The sequence below is a fragment of the Stenella coeruleoalba genome, assembly GCF_951394435.1.
Source record: "Stenella coeruleoalba genome assembly, chromosome: 11".
Classification (NCBI taxonomy): domain Eukaryota; kingdom Metazoa; phylum Chordata; class Mammalia; order Artiodactyla; family Delphinidae; genus Stenella; species Stenella coeruleoalba.
The window spans coordinates 26,284,595-26,306,020 of NC_137157.1; the positions used below are offsets into that span (position 1 = coordinate 26,284,595).

The window sequence follows — 21,426 nt, forward strand, 5'->3', positions numbered from 1 at the left end:
ACGTGAGGCAGTTCAGAATGAAGTGTTTATGTTGCCATCCTTCTATCCTTAACGTATTTACACAGTGACAGTGGGATGACTGCGATTGAGTATGGTATGTGATCTCAATGTGAAACTTTGCATTGAGGTCATTTAGAGTGATTATTTTCAGGACCAGTTGAATGATGACAAAAGATGGGAGGTTCTTTCACAAGAGCCTGTATTTCATTTTATCATTTGTCAGATGAAATGAAAATATGCACATGACAGGTAGCCTGCCTTTCTTTGATTTTTTTTTTTTGTCTATCATTGTGCCTGAAGAGTATCATTTTTTATGTGAGGAAAATAGGGGTTTTTTTTTCTGAATTATTTGTTGAATACACTCCTTATCATATTTAAGATATATAGGAAATGAGCTGTTGCAGAACTGAAGCTTATCCTTTAAATGCAAAATGTTTTCATTTTAACTATTTTGAATAGAAGTATTTTTAAAAAGCATTTAGTTTTCCCTTTCTAATTAAAGAGTACTATGAGTATTACCAACTGGAAATTTTCTTGACAGCTTACTTCATTAAGAATATTATGTGATGAGTTCAGGAGCTATTGAGTTCTTTGCCCATACTTCCAGAAGCTCCAGATTAGTCGAGGATTTTGAATTTTTAATCTCTTGGGGATTGTTTTCTAATCTCCATTGATTTTAGATTTTCAGTTCTCACTTCTTACTACTACACGTAAGCCCTCCCCTCTACCTTGTAATATGCTTTTTCATATCTGCTGTGTACTTGAAATCCACCAAAATGCTTGTTTGAATTATGTCCACAATAGTAGTAAATAGGTATCAAGTGAGTGTGTTAGGTTCTCTCTCTCATGAGAGAAGTGTGTGGGTTTTATCTTGGTGGAGGCTGTTGATAAGTTGTTTGTCCAGATAACTTCGTTGCATATTTCCTGGAGCAAATATCTTGCATATGAATTCTACCAATTGCTTTGTGAAAACTCTTGTTACTTCGGTATATGTTAATATTGTTGAGGTTTTGAATAATTTTGGGTAGTATGATTATTACATTTATTTAAATAGTGTTTATTTTGTTTTTATATAATTGAAAAATTGTCAACAAATTTTAAAATATTTTATTTTAATAAAAGGCTGAAAAACAGTCAGCTAAACTACAGGCTGAACGCTTGGAAAAAGAGCTACAATCAAGCAATGAACAAAACACTACTTTAATTAGTAAATTGCATAAAGCTGAACGGGAAATAAATACATTGACCAGTAAAGTAAGTTGTCTTAAGTATTTGCTTTATTCTTTAGAATGCTTGAGACTGTATAATGACAAAGGAATTTTGTGTTTCAGTAGCTTAGTTCCCTACATTGAAGTCTCTTTTTTGATCTTATTCTACCTTCCAAATACATGTAGAAACTGACCAGTTCTTTTTTTTTTTTAATTTATTTATTTATTTTTGGCTGTGTTGGGTCTTCCTTGCTGCGTGCGTGCTTTCTCCACTTGCGGTGAGCAGGGGCTACTCTTCCTTGCGGTGCGTGGGCTTCTCATTGCGGTGGCTTCTCTTGTTGCGGAGCACGGGCTCTAGGCGTGCGGGATTCAGTAGTTGGGGCACGAGGACTCAGTAGTTGTGGCTTTGGGGCTCTAGAGTGCAGGCTTAGTAGTTGTGGCGCACGGGCTTCATTGCTCTGCAGCGTGTGGGAACTTCCCGGACCAGGGCTTGAACCTGTGTCCCCTGCATTGGCAGGCGGATTCTTAACCACTGCACCACCAGGGAAGCCCCTGACCAATTCTTAACGGCTTTCATTGTGACCACTCTAGTCCAGTTTTTACAATAGCCTCCTAATTGGTCTCTTTACTCTCTACCCTGTCAGAGCTCTGTGTGATCTGGCCCCTGCAATCTTTGCTCAGCCGTCATAGTCCATTTTCCCTCCCGTTCACTTTGCTCTAGCCTCACAGGCCTTCTCACTCTTCTTTGAGCAAGCTTACTTCTACCTCAGGGCCTTTGCACTTGCCCGCCTTGCATGGTCTTCCCTCACATATGTATATAGCTTTCTTCCTCACCCATTTCTCTTTTTTTTTAATTAATTAATTTATTTTTGCTCACGTTGAGTCTTCGTTGCTGCATGCGGGCTTTTCTCTAGTTGTGGCGAGCGGGGGCTACTCTTCGTTGTGGTGCGCAGGCTTCTCATTGAGGTGGTTTCTCTTGTTGCGGAGCATGGGCTCTAGGCATGTGGGCTTCAGTAGTTGTGGCACATAGGCTCAGCAGTTGTGGCTCACAGGCTCTAGAGCGCAGGCTCAGTAGTTGTGGTGCACAGGCTTAGTTGCTCCACAGCGTGTGGGATCTTCCCGGACCAGGGATCGAACCCGTGACCCCTGCATTGGCAGGTGGATTCTGTGTTTTGTTTGTTTGTTTGTTTTTTTGATACAGAAATATGTTTATTAATGCATTAAAACCAAATCTCATGATGAGTTTAAAAATTACTGTAATTTTGAAGCAGTGATAAGTATTAATGATATTTTGAAATATCTACAAAAAATGTAATATGATATGAAAATATCTGTCGCAGGTACTGTTAATACTACGATGGTTTGTAGTCAACATTCATAGTTGAAGTGGAAGGTGGATTCTTAACCACTGCACCACCAGGGAAGCCCCTCCTCACCCATTTCTGATGTTGCCTTATCAGAGAGGACTTTTTTTTCTTCACTTTGTAAAATACCATCTTCCTTCTTCCTCTGCCTTATTCTCTATCTTTTTTACCTGCTTTATATTTCTTCATAGCTCTTAACACCATCTGATATATTTGTTTATTTTTGTCTTTTCTTCTCCCTTTGCCTCAAATATAAGCTCCAAGACAGCAGGGACATTGCTTTTATTACTGTTGTATCTCTGGCTCCTGGAACAGTGCTGGCACACAGTAGACAATAAATATTTGTTAAATGAGTAAATTAATAGCAGCAGCATGATCTGCATTTGTTATTTTATTTTATTTATTTTTTTTTTTGCGGTACGCGGGCCTCTCACTGTTGTGGCCTCTCCCGTTGCGGAGCACAGGCTCCGGATGCGTAGGCTTAGCGGCCATGGCTCACGGGCCCAGCTGCTCCACGGCACATGGGATCTTCCCAGACCGGGGCACGAACCCGTGTCCCCCGCATCGTCAGGTGGATTCTCAACCACTGCGCCACCAGGGAAGCCCGCATTTGTTATTTTTAAAAGAATATAATGGTTTGAACACCTTTTTCCCAGGAACTTAGAGGTTTTTTTCCCCCTCAAATGCAATGTATATAAGGAATCCAGTAACCAGAAGTAGGATAGCAATGATGAAAGTATTTTATAGAATACCGCAGTGAATATCAGTTCTGGAGTCAGACATATTCAAATTCCATTTCTTCCCCTTGCTAGCTGTGTGACCTGGGCAATTTAATTTCTCTCTGAAGACTTTAGCATTTTCCTTTATAAAACAGACTAATACCTACTTTATAGAGTGTGGCAGAGATTAAATGAGATATTATGCATAAAGCACTTAGCATAAGGTCTAATATATAATCACCTGAATATTAGCTATTATTAGTAGTACTTGGGTCAGCTCTAAGAACTTGAAAATAAGACTGATGTCTGAATCAGTGAGATCATGTATTATATTTCTGTCAGAGCAGAGTTATGTAAAATCACCTTAAAAAACAAAATGGTTTCTAGACCAGAGGGAATTTATTGTAGCCTAGTAAAAATATATGAACTTATCTAGAGGAGTAATGCGTTCATCGTAAATTCCTTGTCCACAGTCAAACAGTGTTTATGACAGAGGCAAGAGAGAGTTTTAGTTGGCAGAGTGTGAGTATTCTGGTCCCATTGAAGAGATCATTCTTACTGTGGAAAGGAATACCTCAATCTATTTTAGTTTGTGGCCATGAAATAATCGATTCATCCCATTCCTTTTGTTCTGACTGCATGAGCCCTAAGCAACTTTCTGACTGTTATGTGATTTCCTCTGTAATTTTGTCTACAGGGAGAGAGAACGCACTGGTTCTTCAGAGTTAGAGTATTCTAGTTTCCATTATAGTTTTTTCTCGCAATTAATAAACTGACATTCTGGTTTTATAGATCACTCTTTGTAAACTTTAGTAATGTGAGTTCAACCTTGAGAGTGGTCTTTAAGTGTGGTGACAAAATTTGATTTCTGTGCCTGAAAAGCCAAAGCCATAATATTAGATGTATTAGATGCCACCCTTGGGAGATAGTCTACCCAGTTTTTTCTATGGCAAATACATACTCTTTTACACTTCCAGATTGTATGTTTATTAACACACATTGCTAAGAGTTGCCTGTCTTTTTAAAGGCATACTTGCATTGTTATGCATATAAATGGTTTATTAAAAACCACCCACCAACTTCAGACAAACCAAGTTTTCATTTGAGATCTTGCATATAAAAAGATTTCATTGGAAGGTTAAATTTTAAAATAATGTTTCAAACATTGTCACAGTTATCTTTGCAACTTGAAATTTTCATCCACATTTTGCAATTCTCACAAATGGTTGTTTGCAATGCAGAGGAACACCTGGGGTGTATTTGTCTAAGTTATTCAAATTTGTAAATGTTTGTTAGGTTTTTGAACAGAGTTATGTCATTGTGACTATCGGTGTCTTGGATTAAAAAGTATTACCAAAGATGGCCTAAAAATGATGACCTTAAAGATATCTAATATTCAATGAGATAAATTCTTCCTGTTATGAGGTGTTTGAGCTTTAGAACTCCAATAAAATGTACAGTTTTAAGGAAGTCATCCCACAGAATTACCTTATTAGCTAAGTTTATGAGGTCATACCATCTCAGACCTTTGAAAAAGATCAGAGTTTGAGTACTGTCTCTTTGGAATTTACATCAAGAGCTTCTTGAGTAATACATTTTTTCAACTTTATTTGAACTTCTGGCTTATGTATATTGTTTTCTCTGTGTGTGTGTGTGTGTGTGTGTGTGTGTGTGTAATAGATTCTGAACCCTTATAAAATGCTTACTGTTGCTACTTTGTTACATTTCTTAAAGTTTTATTAGTACTAGCTAATATTCTGAGTACTTCTGTTGTATCAAAAGCATAAAGCAAATTCACAATGTAAAGACCAGAATCTACATGGAAAACATATTGTGGAAAAATAAAAGCAGAACAGGGTAGCTTGGCACACGGAAGTGTAAATCTCTTCAAATTATTTTCAGCATTTTAACATTGTGCATTTTATTTAAGAAAAGATCCCTAGTTTTCCTAGGATTTTTGATGCTTGATTACAAAAGTTAAGAACTAGGAATCTAGAGGCAGAAAGAAACTTTATTATAACTATTTGGGATTTGGTTCATATTACTCATAGAAAGTGTTTTTATTCATCATATCTAATAAATATTCATATACGTTTTTCCATTTTTAATAAATAAAATAATTTTAATATCATTTTGGAAGTTAATTACTATTAGTGTGAGTGCATTCAGTATTTTAGAAATGTGGCACTAAAGAAAAACTCATCCGGGTCCATAAATAAGTTAATTTGAATGCATGTTGCTTGAGCATATACCACTACTTTAATAATAGAAGTAGTTCTGAAGATAGACTTGTCGTTTGACTTCCGATCAGTGTTCTTTCAGTTTCACTGATTATAGTTTAATTGAAAAATGTTTTCTCATTTCAGTAAATCTCAGTGAATGAATTAAGAAATATGTTTTTTATATATTTTGTAGTTCTTCTCGTTGAAAGATTCTACAAAATAAGATGGCTCTGATTTTCCACCTCATATATAAAGCAGCTACAATGTGGTTTGCTAATGAACTGCTGTGTCATTCAAACCTTCTACAGTTAGTGTATAATAGCAGGTTATGATTACATTTGTCATAGAAAGTAGATTTTCATTGTAGTTGTATTTCTTCCAAATTTTAAAGCATTTATAAATTCTGTCCATGAAATTATAAAAACCCAATCTATAGAAAGTTTAAATTTTAAAATAAATACAATTTTTTAGCTGCTCTGAAAGTATTTCAAAGCTGCTTTGTAAACATTGTTCAATGAGACTTGCTTTCATAGAAAAGAACTTCAGAAAGATTTAAAAATGCAAATCTGATGTCAGCACAAGGTATTCATTTTGTGTTGTGTCATTTGAAAATCTACAGGTTAATTTGTGTCTTAGTGTGGTTATTAGCAGTACAAAGGCAGCACAGTACTTGACTTTCTTGTTTCCTTTAAGTGAGGAATTTGCAGGAAACCTTGTTATGTTTCCAAGACCTTTCATAGGTGGAGTCTCCTCCAGTAAGACACTTGTTTCTCATCTTCACCCTCTTTGGCTCTAGGACCTCTTCCTGATTTATTTCTAACTCCCATCTCTAGTTTTTATAGCCTTTTATTGCACTCAAGTAAATTATCCTTTACCCTCTTGTTACCACCATCTTATATTTTACAGATTTGGCTTGTATATATTTGTGATTTTCTCCTCTGATTTCATGGTTTTATACATTAGTATAATATGTCAGAATGCAGGTTTATCTAACCTTTATATCCGTACTGGTTAAATCCTCATTATATAGTACTGTACCTAATTTTAGAAGCCCCTCACCAAAGGGCAGGGATATGGAAACTGTTAAGAGAGTAGTACAGATGATTAGAGAGACAAAGCTTTCTTGTTCGCTGCTGTATCCCCAGCTCCTAAGACAGTGCTAGGGCACATAATAGGTGCTCAATAAATATTTATTGAATGAACAAAGGAATACTACTTTAAAAAATTTTTTTGTTTATTTTTGGCTGCATTGTGTCTTCGTTGCTGCATGCGGGCTTTCTCTAGTTGCGGTGAGCAGGGGCTACTCTACGTTGCGGTGTGCGGGCTTCTCATTTCAGTGGCTTCTCTTGTTGTGGAGCATGGGCTGTAGGTCACGTGGGCTTCAGTAGTTGTGGCACGTGGGCTCAGTAGTTGTGGCTTGCGGGCTCTAGAGTGCAGGCTCAGTAGTTGTGGCGCACAGGCTTAGTTGCTCCGCAGCATGAGGGATCTTCCCGGACCAGGGCTCAAACCCGTGTCCCCTGCATTGGCAGGCAGATTCTTAACCACTGCACCTCGAGGGAAGCCTAAGGAATACCACTTATGAACTATAATTATTCAGCTTTCAAAAGGAATGTCTCAGGGAAAAGCTGAGATTGGTATGTGGTTAATTATATGGAAAATATTGACAGTTAGTTACATTCACCTTGGGGCTTTAAAAGAATCAGGTTTTGGCAATAAAGGTTTAAATTAGATTCATACATTTTGTACTTGTTTATCCCACTACCAGCATACACACACACACACACTATTTAGTCACCAACTTCAATAGATTATTCTTTCTTGTCCCCTTTGTTAGTCCTTTGCCTCTTAATTGGTTTCTTTACTTTCAGTTTCTTAATCCAGCACACTTGCAATTAGAGTTAACTTTCTGAAACAAAGTTGATTGTGCCACCTTCAGCAGCTAAGAGGATATACAACCCTTTTGTATGGCATATAAAGTTTATTCCCTGCCACTCCACAGTTTTCACATCTTCCTCTGCTCTATCTATGACACATTGTTCATTGTTTTCCAAGCAGACCAGGTGGCGTTCTACCTTTATAACATTTTATATGCTGTTCCTTATACCTAAAATGCCATTTTGTCACCAGCAGTTTTTTTTAGAGGAAGGTTTCAATTTTTTTTTCCCTGAGGATGTTTCAGTCATTGACTATTAGATTATAGGTACTTGCAGTTAAGCCTTTAAAGGCAAGATTAAGCCCGATGACCCCACCTGCTATTGAAAGAAATGACTCAATTCTGTTAGGAAGAGACTGTTTTCTTGGTGCTGAGTACTGTTCCAGGAACTGAAGCATCTTCCCTACTGGAAGGTGCTTATACTCTATACTCTGCTACCAAAGTGTTTTCTCATTTCTACTAATGTTTTTGGGTTAGCATTTAGTGGCAAGAAAATGACCAATAGTAATTGCAATTTCTAATTATCAACAGGTAAAAGAACTTAAACATTCAAACAAACTAGAAATAACAGACATCAAACTGGAGGCAGCAAGAGCTAAGAGTGAGCTAGAAAGAGAAAGGAATAAAATTCAAACTGAACTGGATGGTAATATATGATTTCCCATGCTTTTTACTGTTACTTTCACATATAAACTCAAATTACTAAAATAGATCAAACTGAAGTTTATTTCCAATTTTAAGCTTAATTGAATTTAAATTTTAGAGCACACATATCTATTGTTTTTATTTGTATGTTAAATGTTCATTCTGTGATGTAACTTTTAAAAAAACAATCTTATGGTTATATCATTGTTATTTGATTAATACATAAATTAAGTGAAACTTTATAGATAGGATTCCATACTTCCTGGGTATATAACTTAAAATCTGTTTAGATCATGTGATTATTAATATCAGACCATTTAAAATCTAAAGAATATATAAGTGGGTTCCAGGTCCAATTTTTAAGTTTAAAATTTTTTTTATGTAGACCCTAGGCCAGTTATTGGGCCTAGTTCAGCCTAAGCTTATTTTTAAACTCCAATTTAGTCTTAGAATGTCCTTCTCATCAAGATTTCTCAGAAATTATATTATTTCTGACTTTTATTAAGTACTTAAATAAGCTGCCTGGACCTGCAGCTGTCATGAAGTTGGTCTCTAGTTGAACTGGCCTCTAGTTTCAGCTTCAGACAGAGCTTATGATGAGTGACTATTTTCATTATTAATTTCTACTTGATGTTGACTCATGGATTTTCACAGAGTTAGGGAGCATATTTTCTTTGGAACTTAAAGAGTTTGAGATCCAGTTTTGCATTCTTTTTAAACTTTGAGTTAGATATGAATTTGTCTTAGTTATTCCATATGCAAAATACTTGTCATTTCATTACGAGGAAAATTTGTGAATTCATTGGACAAACTTGAAAGTGTCCAATTTGTATTAGATATCTAACAGTTCTGATAAGTTTCAAAAGCTTCTGTGATTTTATTCATTCTGCTTTCCAGCTAGCTTTATGATGATGCTGTCTGTGGGATTTAGGTTACAGAACCCTTTTAAAAGTTAAGTATTTAAACCTCTTTCAGTATTACCCAGGTTGATGTCCCCAGCTCTCACGATCCAAATGAGTAAATGTATATAACCTTTTGTTAAAGTGTTTCTGTGTGAGTGCTTAATAAAATGACAAATTAAGTCTGAGTAGTAGTCTTTTTCGTTAAGAAAAGTTTACCAACAAAGTAAAGATCTTTGAGATGTGTATCTGGAGAGACTTACTTTCTATATTCTTTTGTCTTATCAGCTTACGAATATTTGCTGTTAATTGCAATTTTTCTTCTTAATAACATTGAATACAGTACAGTTTTCTCCTTTAAAAAAAAATACTAGGATTACAGTCAGACAATGAAATTCTCACATCAGCTGTTGAACACCACAAAGTGCTTTTAGTAGAAAAGGACCGTGAATTAATACGTAAAGTACAAGCTGCCAAAGAAGAAGGTTACCAAAAACTTGTGGTATTACAAAATGAAAAGTAAGTACCTAATTACCTTATTTTGTGTTAAATCTCCTTGCAAATGAAAACATTTTGCTGTCATATCATCCTTATTGTAGTTCTTGTAATATAATTATCATCTGTTGTTTTAGGCTAGAACTTGAGAGCAGATTAGCGGATTTAGAGAAAATGAAAGTGGAACATGATGTCAGGAGGCAATCTGAAAAGGATCAGTGTGAAGAGAGATTGCGAGCTTCACAGATGGCAGAAGAGTCGGCCAGGAGGGAACTTCAGAGTATTAGGTTATATATGCATATTTTTTTAAACTTCATTTTGAAATAATCTCATAGCCAACAAAACATTGTAAAACTAGTACAGAGTATTCCCATATAATTTTCACCCAGATCTCCATATCTGAATTATTTTGATACCTTTGTTGGTTTCAGTTGGCCATATGTGAGTGTGTCTGTTTCTGGACTCTGTTCTATTCCATTTATCTGTATGTCTGTCTTGACACCAATATCACACTCTCTTGACTACTGTAGCTTCATGGTAAGTTTGATTCAGGTAGTGCAAGTCTTCTACCTTGTTCTTTTTTGGCAAGATTGTTTTGGCTCTTCTAGGTCCTTTGCCTTTCCTTGTAAATAATCAGCTTATAACCATTTTCAAAAAGGCTTAAGATTTTGATTGGGATTGCACTGAATTTGTAGCTCAGTTTGAGAAGAGTTGTCATCTCAACAGTTTTGAGTCTGTCCAATCCATGAATATGGCCTATCTCTCCATGTATTCAGGTCATCTTTAATTTCTGTCATCAGAGTTCTGTAGTGTTCATTGTATATATCATGCTCATATTGTGTTACATTATAATTCTAAGCATTTTTATGCAATTATCAGTGGAGTTATGTTTTAAAATTTTACTTTCTAATTGTTTATTGCTGACATATAGAAATATAGTTGAGGGGCTTCCCTGGTGGCACAATGGTTAAGAATCCGCCTGCCAACTCAGGGGACACCGGTTCGAGCCCTGGTCTGGGAAGATCCCACATGCCACAGAGCAACTAAGCCTGTGTGCCGCAACTACTGAGCCTGCACTCTAGAGCCCGTGAGCCACGACTGCTGAGCCTGTGTGCCACAGCTACTGAAGCCTGCACTCCTAGAGCCCATGCTTCGCAACGGGAGAGGCCACTACAATGAGAAGCCCATACACTGCAACGAGGAGTGGCCCCCGCTCGCTGCAACTAGAGAAAGCCCGCGCACAGCAACAAAGACCCAGTGCAGCCAAAAATAAAATAAATAAAATAGATACAACATTAAAGAAATAAAAAATGTTTAAGAAATATAGTTGATTTTTATGTATTGACCTTGTATCCTATGACCTTACGGAAGTCACGTATTTTCTACTAGCTGCTTTGTGGGTTCTTAGTTTTCTAACGTCATGTTGTATATTGTATTTCCTTTTAGTTTACTTGTTCATTTTTTGGTTTTGGTGTGTTTTTTTGAGGGTTTAAGTAGGTTTTATTTTTTTGATAGTATTTTTTTCAATAGATCTTTATTGGAGTAAAATTTTTTGAGTTGGGAATTTAATTCAACTAATGTTCATTCTTTCATCTTTATTGGTAAAAGTATCATGCTGAGAATTTTCTTATCACTGCTTTTTAAATGTATCATATAGATTTTGATATGCAGTGTTTTAATTATCATTATTTTTTAGAAATTCCCTAATTTCAATTTGCATCTTCCTTTTCACCCAAGAAGCAATAGAAGGTATAGTTGTTTAATAGAAGGTGAAACTAATAGTTTTCTAGGGCTGCCACAACAAAATACCATAGACAGGGTAGTTTAAACAACAGAAATTAATTTTCTTACAGTTCTGGAGGCTAGAAGCCTCAGAGCTCAATGTGTTAGCAGATTTAGTTTCTCCTAAGGCCTGTCTCCTTGGCTTGCAGATTGGTTGCCTTCTTACTGTGTCCTCACAGGGGCTTTCCTCTGTGTGCATGTATCCCTGGTACTTCTCCCTCTTATAAGGACACCAGTCGTAGGATTAGGACCCACCCATATAACCTCATTTAACCTTCGTTACCTCTTTAAAGGCCTTGTCTCCAAATACAATCACGGGTAAGTGATTGAAGGATTTTGAATTTCCAGGTGATAGGGCTTTCTTGTTTATTTTGTTGTTAAATTTTAGTTTTATTTCATTGTGGTCAGAGTATTGATTCTGTTATTTCTGCTTTATGGAACACTCTAATGTTTTCCTTGTGACCTAATATATCAAGGCCAGGACTACGGTAAAGCCAGTGAGGCACCCAGGGTGCAAAATTTAAAGAGGTACTCACTCTTATGTGTTGACATTGGACTTGCAGGAAACCTGGGGTGAGTCTCCTTAAATTTTTCACTCTGGGCACCTCACTTGCCTTATCTCAGTCTCAGACCTGTAATACATGATTGATTTTTATGAGTGTTACATAAGGACTAGTAAAGAAAGTACTCAATTATGAGTATAAAGTTTGAAATATACATCCATAAGATCTACCTTACTAACTATGATGTTCAGGTCTTCTGTATACTTTTTTTTGTCCACTTCATGTGTCTTGTACAAAGAGTGATATATTAGTCTCCTATTATTGTGTTAGTGTGTTTCTATCTATGACTCCTTAAATTTCTTGTAATTTTTTTGCTTCGTAGGTGATTGATATATTATTTGGTATATAGATAATCATAACAGTTATACTTTAATTATGAATTGTGGCTTTTAGCATTTAAAAGCACTTTTCTTTTTGTCATTTAATTTTTTTTGCTTGAATTCCACCTTGTTTGATATTGTTATTACTCCTGTTTTATTTTACAATTGTTGATCTGTTTTTTCATAGATTTCTGACAACTGTTGCTGTAGATTTTTTTAGGTGCATATATATTCATGGCTACTTGTTATTTTTCCTTTAATGTTTTATCTTGAATTTTATATGGTTTAATATTAACATTTCTACTGTTTCTTTCCTTTTGTTCATATTTGTGGTACATCTTTTCACTTTATTTTCAGCTTTATTTATTGTTTTATTTTAAATGTGTCCCTTATGGACAAAAATATTACAATACCTTTTAATACAGGTAATTACAGGTAATACAGGTAATTACAATACCTCTCCCACAACGGGAGAGGCCACAACAGTGAGAGGCCTGCGTATCACACACAAAAAAAAGATTTGAATGATAGTTTCTTGAGCAGTATGTTAACTCATTGCGGAGCACAGGCTCTGTACGCACAGGCTCAGCGGCCATGGCTCACAGGCCCAGCCGCTCCGCGGCATGTGGGATATTCCCGGACCGGGGCATGAACCCGTGTCCCCTGCATCGGCAGGCGGACTCTCAACCACTGCGCCACCAGAGAAGCCCCTAAGGTTACTTATGTAATTATCCCTTAGAATCCTAAATGTAATGATCTTAAATCATGGACTAATTTTCTTCTTAAAAAAAATAAAAAATCTCCTATCAGTTATGAATTCTAACCCAGCACTGCTTCAGCAAAGTGAACTGAAGAAAATTTTGTAGATCATCTCTTATAGTCTGCCAAAATGGTGTTCTTACTCCTTTCATGTTTAATGATAGTCAGATACTCTTCACCAATGGTTTCTTTGGCTTCAGTTTTTATAGGTAGGGCATTTTTGTTTCTCTTCATATCTACATAATTATTTAGAAAGTATTCAGGCCACTAACGCTTTCATAACTCGGTCTTGTTTCTTGTTGATTTATCATGTGTATCCAAAATCTCGACCAGAGCTGAGATATACTTGGGGCCTAAGTTTTCTAACTCTGGACTGGAGGTAGGACCCATGGTGTTTTCTCCCCTATTTTCATCTCCATGGTTTTGTAGAAAGAAACCTTTATTAACTTGGTAACCTAAAAGCTCCAAGTTAATAACAACCTTAAACATTTAAGGGAGAAATGCCCAGAAAGTTTGAGGGAGTAATAGTATAGCTAGAATTACAGAATAAGAGTATGATTGGTACTGTCAAAGGAGCACAGGAAGAGCAAGACTGGTCCTCTTCCTTTAGGTCCATTGTTTCTGGTGTTTGTATGTAAATATCTCAGGAGCAGTGTATTTTATTGTTTCTTCCATATCATATTGTCCAACCACCTTGTGCATTTAAAATGTGTAATCCAGGATTTGGGTTGGTTCATTCAGTCCAACAACAGATACTTACTGAATTTTTTTTTAATAGATCTTTATTGGAGTATAATTGCTTCACAATACCATGTTAGTTTCTGTAGCACAACAAAGCCAATCAGCCATATGCATACACATGCCCCCATATCCCCTCCCTCTTGAGCCTCCCTCCCACCGTGTCTATCCCACCCCTCTAGGTCATCGCAAAGCACCGAGCCGACCTCCCTGTGCTATGCTGCTGTTTCCCACCAGCCAACTATTTTGCATTTGGTAGTGTATATATGTCGATGTTACTCTCACTTCGCCCCAGCTTCACCCTCCCACCCCATGTCATCAAGTCTGTTCTCTATGTCTACCTCTTTATTCCTGCCCTGCAACTAAGTTCATCAGTACCTTTTTTTTTTTTTAGATTCCATATATATGCGTTAGCATACTGTATTTGTTTTCCTCTTTCTGACTTCACTCTGTGTGACAGACTCTAGGTCCATCCACCTCACTACAAATAACTCAATTTTGTTTCTTTTTATGGCTGAGTAATATTCCATTTTGTATATGTGCCACATCTTCTTTATCCGTTCATCTGTCAGTGGTCATTTAGGTTGGTTCCATGTCCTGGCTATTATAAATAGTACTGCAGTGAACATTGTGGTGCATGTCTCTTTTTGAATTATGGTTTTCTCAGGGTATTAGTGTTTAAAGCACAGCCCTAGGCCTTTGAGAATATTGTCTTCCCAAGAAGCATTTCTAATTGGGTTGAAAAGGCATGCTAATAATGCTAAACTATATCTAGTACGTGCCAAGCAAATTATATTTGAGGTAAATGAAGGATTTTTAAAAGGGAAGTTTGAGGGCTTATCCTGTCAGAGCTAATTAAGTGTATAGTCTCTCTCATGAGGTTAGTTAGTCCCTTGGTCACCAGGGATACACTGTGTTTTAAGGTTTTGGCTGAGAATGTATCATTCCTTTTGAAAAGGACACAAATTGTGTAAGTGTGCATTCATCTCAGGGATGAAAACTCATATTTTATAGAATACAGTATGGTGTCTGTACTAGATAGTTTTCTTTTAAATTCTGAATTTAAAATCAGTATAATTACGGCATAATGAAGTGGGAGACAGAGATACTTACTTGGGTGTGAGAAGACCTGGGTCTTATCTTGATTTGGCTACTTGGTAGCTGTGTGATTTGGGCCTAACTTTGCTAAGCCTCAACCTCTTCTTCTGTATTATCTGGAATTATAAAGGTGACTCTGCTTACTTCCATACAACTGTTATGAGAAATTATTACAACTGGCCAACCTTAATTAAATGCCTGTTATACTATAGACATCATGGTAGGCATTTAGGATACATTTAGGAGCTCTATAACCCAGTAGAGTGAAGGTGAAGTAGCAGTATATCTGACAGCATTTTGTAAATTGTGAAATACTGTATGGCTATAAGATAGCTTCTCCTAAACTGGACTCCTTTCTCCTGCCTTACTGACCCACTAGGCACTCCTCCACCAAAGCCATTTTTTCAGGCTGTTCCCTGTGTTTATCAAGATCCTACCCACCAGAGTTTTATCTCCATGTAGTAGTCTCTCATCCTTCGAGATAGACTTGATTTCTCATCTTCTCTATGCCCATAGTTTGTAGATTTTTCCATAGCAAAAGCAGAAATTTGTTACATTTTAATTATATGTGGACACAGCTTAGTTGCCTGAAGTCAAAATCTTTGTCTTTGAATCTATCACTTTATATAGCACAGTGCCTTGTGTCAATATGGGCACTCAATAATATGATTGTCTAATTCAGTGAAATATATGAACTATGGATTTTTAATAATGTCTTTTGTTGGGTTGTGATTTTTAGGTTAAAACTTCAACAACAAATTGTGAATATTGAAAATGCAGAGAAAGAAAAAAATGAAAATTCTGACCTGAAACAGGTATTATTTTAGCAAACATTTTGCTTTTATTTTTTTAAGTGCTTCTTTAAATCTGTTTTTGAATCTTTATTGGAATTGTATATATAAATATTCTGAAAATATCACTCCAATTGATAATGAATTGATGAAGTTGATATGTAAAGATAAAGTGTTTAGACCTCTTTAAGCTCTTGTTTAGTAAGCTTCTTTTGTTTTTCTTAAGATATTTATATGCTGTGGCTCATGATGAATTTTTTTAAAATTATAGTTTAAAGGGCAGTATTTTGAATTACTTGTGTGATTGACTTGTAACTTTGCATTTCTTATTCCATGAGCTATTTTTTATTATATCCCTATGAAATCTAAGAGTTGTATTTATGGAAGGAAATTCATATTTTAATTAAAGTTGTTTGGGTTCGGGAAAGATTTATATGGGCAAAACAAATTATGAGGAGTGAAAATTCCATTTTTAGGATTTATGCTTGCATGCTAGCTGGCATTGCTTTGCATGTATAGTTATGGTTTCTAAGTTCCAAGTAGGAGGGCATAATGTGTGATACTCTGAGAGAAGTTATCTAGTTTCATTGACATTGGGCTTTCTGTCATCCTGTAGATATGGAGAAGTATTAAGCTCTTTGAAAGTTGCTTGTTCAACCAGCTGTAATACAGGTTTTATATTTACCGCTGCAGTTAAAAGGACTGAATAGTTCTTCATGGAGAAATTCATTCCAAAATAGAAATCTGAGACATACCTTTTTACTTTATTCTTCTGACAGTTGCTCTTTGGACCTATACAGTTCTGTATGTGGCTTTGCTACCATCAGGAAGTAATGGAATTATTTCCCATTTATTGCGTAAAGAATCTGGTTTCTTTTGGCTCTTGAGTCTTGTAATGGATTCTTTTGATCTGAAGTCACTTGACTCTCTGCCTCCAAACTTCTCTCAAGAGAATGGCTTAGAGAGGTAGAAGAAAGTGAAAGAAAAATGAATACTTGTTTATTAATTGGTAAAATGGCTTTTGCAAGAATTAGGTGTAAATATGTCCCAAATGAATTATTTGGATAAGACTTAAGAGCAATGTGAATCTCCTAGCCTGTTAATCTGTAACTAGATAATTAGCTACTTTTAATGAGAAAAAGTACTCCCAGATAAAGGTAAACTGGGATGAAGAAGCCTGACATTTCCCAGTTTGATAAATGGTTCTAGAGGCCAAGGAATCCCTACCATTCATTAGGTTTCTCAGAGCATCTTTCTTCTGCCCAACACTCTATAAAATGCTTAAAAACTACTCAAAAACAATGTGAGAATGATCCTACCTGCATTTATGATTCCTGACTATTCAGAGAGCAGAACCTTTGGAAGGGTTGCTAATCACAATGTTGTAGGAGTGGGAGAATGGATTTTCTTAGTAGCTTTCCCAGCTTACCTTTTAAAATCTGTTCTTTCCTCGGAGGCTAGGAGACTAATATTTGGATTCTCTTTGTTCACCTCCCTGCTCTCCTTCTAATGACACTTCTCCCCATTTCTAGTACCTCTTCTGGCCTGCTTATTTGGGGAAGAAGAGAGAGGACTCAGTGGCAGATTGAGGAATAGGGTTCTTGATGGTCTCTGGTTATATTAAGATACGATCCTAATGCTGCTGCCTTTTTTTTTTTTTAACGTTTTTATTGGGGTATAATTGCTTTACAATAGTGTGTTAGTTTCTGCTTTATAACAAAATGAATCAGTTATACATATACATATGTCCCCATATCTCCTCCCTCTTGCATCTCCCTCCCTCCCTATCCCACCCTGTAGCTGGTCACAGAGCACCAAGCTGATCTCCCTGTGCTATGCGCCTGCTTCCCACTAGCTATCTATTTCACATTTCGTAGTGTATATATGTCCATGCCACTCTCTCACTTCGTCCCAGCTTACCCTTCCCCCTCCCCGTGTCCTCAAGTCCATTCTCTAGTAGGTCTGCATCTTTATTCCCGTCTTGCCCCTAGGTGCTTCATGACCTTTTTTTTTTTTTTTTTAGATTCCATATATATGTGTTAGCATATGGTATTTGTTTTTCTCTTTCTGACTTCACTCTGTATGACAGACTCTAGGTCCATCCACCTCACTACAAATAACTCAGTTTCCTTTCTTTTTATGTCTGAGTAGTATTCCGTTGTATATATGTGCCACATCTTCTTTATCCATTCGTCTGTCGATGGACACATAGGTTGCTTCCATGTCCTGGCTTTTGTAAATAGAGCTGCAGTGAACATTGTGGTACATGACTCTTTTTGAATTATGGTTTTCTCAGGGTATATGCCCAGTAGTGGGATTGCTGGACCGTATGGTAGTTCTATTTTTAGTTTTTTAAGGAACCTCCATACTGTTCTCCATAGTGGCTGTATCAATTTACATTCCCACCAACAGTGCAAGAGGGTTCCCTTTTCTCCACCCCCTCTCCAGCATTTGTTGTTTGTAGATTTTTTGATGATGGCCATTCTGACCGGTGTGAGATGATATCGCCTTGTAGTTTTGATTTGCATTTCTCTAATGCTGGTGCTTTTTATAATTTCATTTCAGGGTGTCCTGAAGGGCACATCAGTTGGGTGTGGCATATGTGAGGGAAGATGCTTAGTGTCCTCTGTGTCTCTCATATTCTATTGCATTTGTTTAGTGGCCTTATATTTCTCTTCTTTCTTCTCTTTTAAGCAAATCAGTAGTTTGCAGATCCAAGTGACCTCACTTGCACAGTCAGAGAATGAGTTGCTGAATTCAAACCAAACACTGAAGGAAATGGTGGAGAGGTTAAAACAGGAATGCCGAAATTTAAGAAGCCAAGCTGAAAAAGCACAACTAGAAGTTGAAAAGTAGAGTTTGCTCTTTTTTTTTTATGTACAAACTGTTTCTTCTTTCTGCTATATTATATATAGTTCTTTTAATGATGATTCCAGTGTTGACTGTATTTTGGGAACTAGTTACAAATACCGCATTGACAGTGTACAGTGGTCTTAGGTAATGTATTTTCTGTTTCTAGAGATGAGCTTTATGGACTCTTGAATTGATTTAAAAAAAAAAAAAGAAAAGAAAATAGACATCTAAGGAAGAAAACCTTTTAAAATTCTGCCTGACCCCACAGTATTAGGAAAACCTTCAAAGAAACACTTATGTATTCATTGAGTAAATCAATACATTTCTTACTTCAAATATCTAAATTCTTCTGAATGCCAGAGAACAGAAACAAAATTTTTGATGTGTATAGCTTACTTCTTAGAATTACAGTTATAATCTTTTGGATTTTCCCTTTGAAAAGTTCATTTACTTGTTTATATTTTTTGATTTTGAAATCTCTTAGTAGTAGACAGTCTAGTAAACTGGTAGGGAGATGAATTTGGTGACCAAGATCTTATATTCCCTGGAAAATGTTGTTTATATATGGTAGAAAACTACTATTTTGTATTTGCTTTGTTATTATAACATGTCATTATTATAAGTTTTTGAATCTATGAAACATTATTTTCACAGTTTTTCTTCTGAAGGCTACCTTGCCACATAAAACCTTTTCCTTATTTTTCTATTATTTAATATTTTAAGGCTTGTCCATGGACTCATATATGTGGTTGAATTTCAAGAAAAGGAAGTAAGCAAGATAACTGTTCATAATGTGTTGTGATGTTCCACAGGGTCCAAATTATTTTGCTTATATTTTGCAAATAATAGGAATTTGTATCTTGGGATCCTCAAGTGATTTGAAATGTGCTTAAGAATTCCAGTCATAGTATAGCTAGCAAATGTAACTAACTTATTGGTTTCTGAATGTTATTCATAGGATTATATAGCAGAAAATAGCTGGACTTGGGGTCAATAGAATGTGATTTTGATCCCAGCTAAGATACTTAAAATCTGTTTGACCTTAGTCATGCAGTCTGACTCCTCAGGGTTTGTATATCTCATTTGTACTGCCTGTAGTGATGATACTAAAAATCATAAAGTATACAGAAGAGCTTTAAAGATGTAAGTTGTTATGATGTTACTATAAAATACCATTTATATGAATTTTACTCTAGCCAGGAAACATACCACATTAAGACTTGATACCAAGGTTGATTTTAAACCATCTTTATTAGGCCCAGTTTTTAATAGCTTGGTGGTATCATGGTTTCAAGCTGATTATCAGTTGTTTGTCCTGTCCCCCCGTTAACTAGGTATAAGTCTTTAAGCAAGTTAGTTAACAGCTCTAAGCCTCAGTTTCCTCAGCTATAAAATGGAAATGATAGACGTACCTAACTCAGGGGTTACTGTGAAGAATAAATGATGTAGTACACGTACTGTTCTAAGCCCAGTGGCTGGCTCATAGGAAATACTCAGTAATGGTGGTGATAGCAGATACGTGGCCATGCAAGAATGCCTGTGTTGGATTATGAAGGCTGTGGGTGAAGTAGGTAGTGATTTGATTATACTTGCGGGAATATCTCTTCTAAGAGTTAACATCTCATGTTTTGCGTACGTTCTTCTGACAGGGCATTGGAAGAGAAGCAAATACAGTGGTTGGAAGAAAAGCATAGGCTTCATGAACGTATCACTGACAGAGAAGAAAAGTATAATCAAGCTAAGGAGAAATTGCAGCGAGCTGCAATTGCCCAAAAAAAGGCAAGTGGTTCTCATTAAAGTGATTTCTATAGAGTAAAAGCATAACTATTTTAGGAGAATAAGATGTATAATTAAAATTGAGACTTTACGGGTATGTTCAGTTTGGTATTTAAACATGACATTTTGCTGTCACATTGTAAAGATAAATTGGGAAAATGCAAACTGCTCAACAGGTTTATTTCTAAATGTTGTGTACAAGTCAGTTTTTCAGAGTATGCATTTTTCCACAGAGACAGTGGTTTTCATTGATAAAGTTTCTAGACCAGCCCATACAAGTGTCATTTAACTCATTCGCACTTAAATTACAGGGTGATTAGGCCTGTTTCAACTGTGCTTAACTAATACTTTTAACATTGTTTTTGTGGTTACAATACTTTTTTGTTTCCAACTCAGGAATATAGAAGCAAGTATCTCATTGCCCCAGCAGAAGGAACTAGGACTCCCCTGGCTTCTGAAACAGCCATGATAGTTCCCACAGCCATGATCTTTTTAAAGTTTCATCTTTGCAGGCATATTTTCTCCAGAACCTAAAAACTTTCTTTTCTTGGAACTAATCCAGGGCATCATGGAACTAATGTAACCAGATGATTCATCTAAGTCAGTGGTTTACAACTTTTTTTCTACTCAACAAACCCAAGGAATGTAGCATAGCCCCATCAGTAACCATGGCTCTCCATGGCAGCGATTCAGCAGTTATTTTTAGTAAGATTGGCGCATGTGTGTTGGGGGAAGGGAAAGGAAGTATTTTAAAAAAAAATCCCACAAATGATTTGGATATGTCTCCATTTTATAAGTTCCTTTAGTAGTGGCATTGGTTGTGGGGAAGTGAGGAGGTCTGAAATGAGAGGAATTTGTACTCTAGACATAGGCACACCGGTGTCTTAATGTCTGTATGTTTATTGGTAAGGTTAGCTGTTCATATTTGCATAAGAGAAGAGAACTGTGTATCATTTACATATTCTGAATTTGGAAATCAAGGACACAGTTTTTAGTTACCTGTTTACATTATTAGATATAACTGCCAAATTCATCCTGATAGTTGGAGTGACAACATGAGAAGTCTTAAAGTCATTACTTCCCCACTTTCTTGCTTTATGAATGCTGCTTTTCTCTTTCCATTATGCTAAAAGTAGTATAACATTGAGATTAGAAAATAGCACTTAACGATATAGGATCCCAGCGTTTTATACTCAAATATAAATACTTATGTTGTTGTTTCATTGTTTTTTCCCCCTGTATCACTTCTCTCTCTTTCTTT

General features: G+C 36.2%; 1 protein-coding gene across 3 annotated transcripts in view; it reads left to right on the plus strand.

Moving 5' to 3' along the window:
- The window catches only part of CEP83 (centrosomal protein 83), a 113,458-nt gene that overhangs the window by 74,309 nt on the left and 17,723 nt on the right, over nucleotides 1–21,426 (plus strand). For all 3 annotated transcript variants that reach the window (XM_079937179.1, XM_079937178.1, XM_079937177.1), the window contains 7 exons: nucleotides 1,123–1,254; nucleotides 7,978–8,092; nucleotides 9,365–9,509; nucleotides 9,623–9,772; nucleotides 15,485–15,560; nucleotides 18,231–18,388; nucleotides 20,039–20,168. In XM_079937179.1, the coding sequence (XP_079793305.1) occupies nucleotides 1,123–1,254; nucleotides 7,978–8,092; nucleotides 9,365–9,509; nucleotides 9,623–9,772; nucleotides 15,485–15,560; nucleotides 18,231–18,388; nucleotides 20,039–20,168 (906 nt within the window). The remainder of the gene's footprint in view (nucleotides 1–1,122; nucleotides 1,255–7,977; nucleotides 8,093–9,364; nucleotides 9,510–9,622; nucleotides 9,773–15,484; nucleotides 15,561–18,230; nucleotides 18,389–20,038; nucleotides 20,169–21,426) is intronic.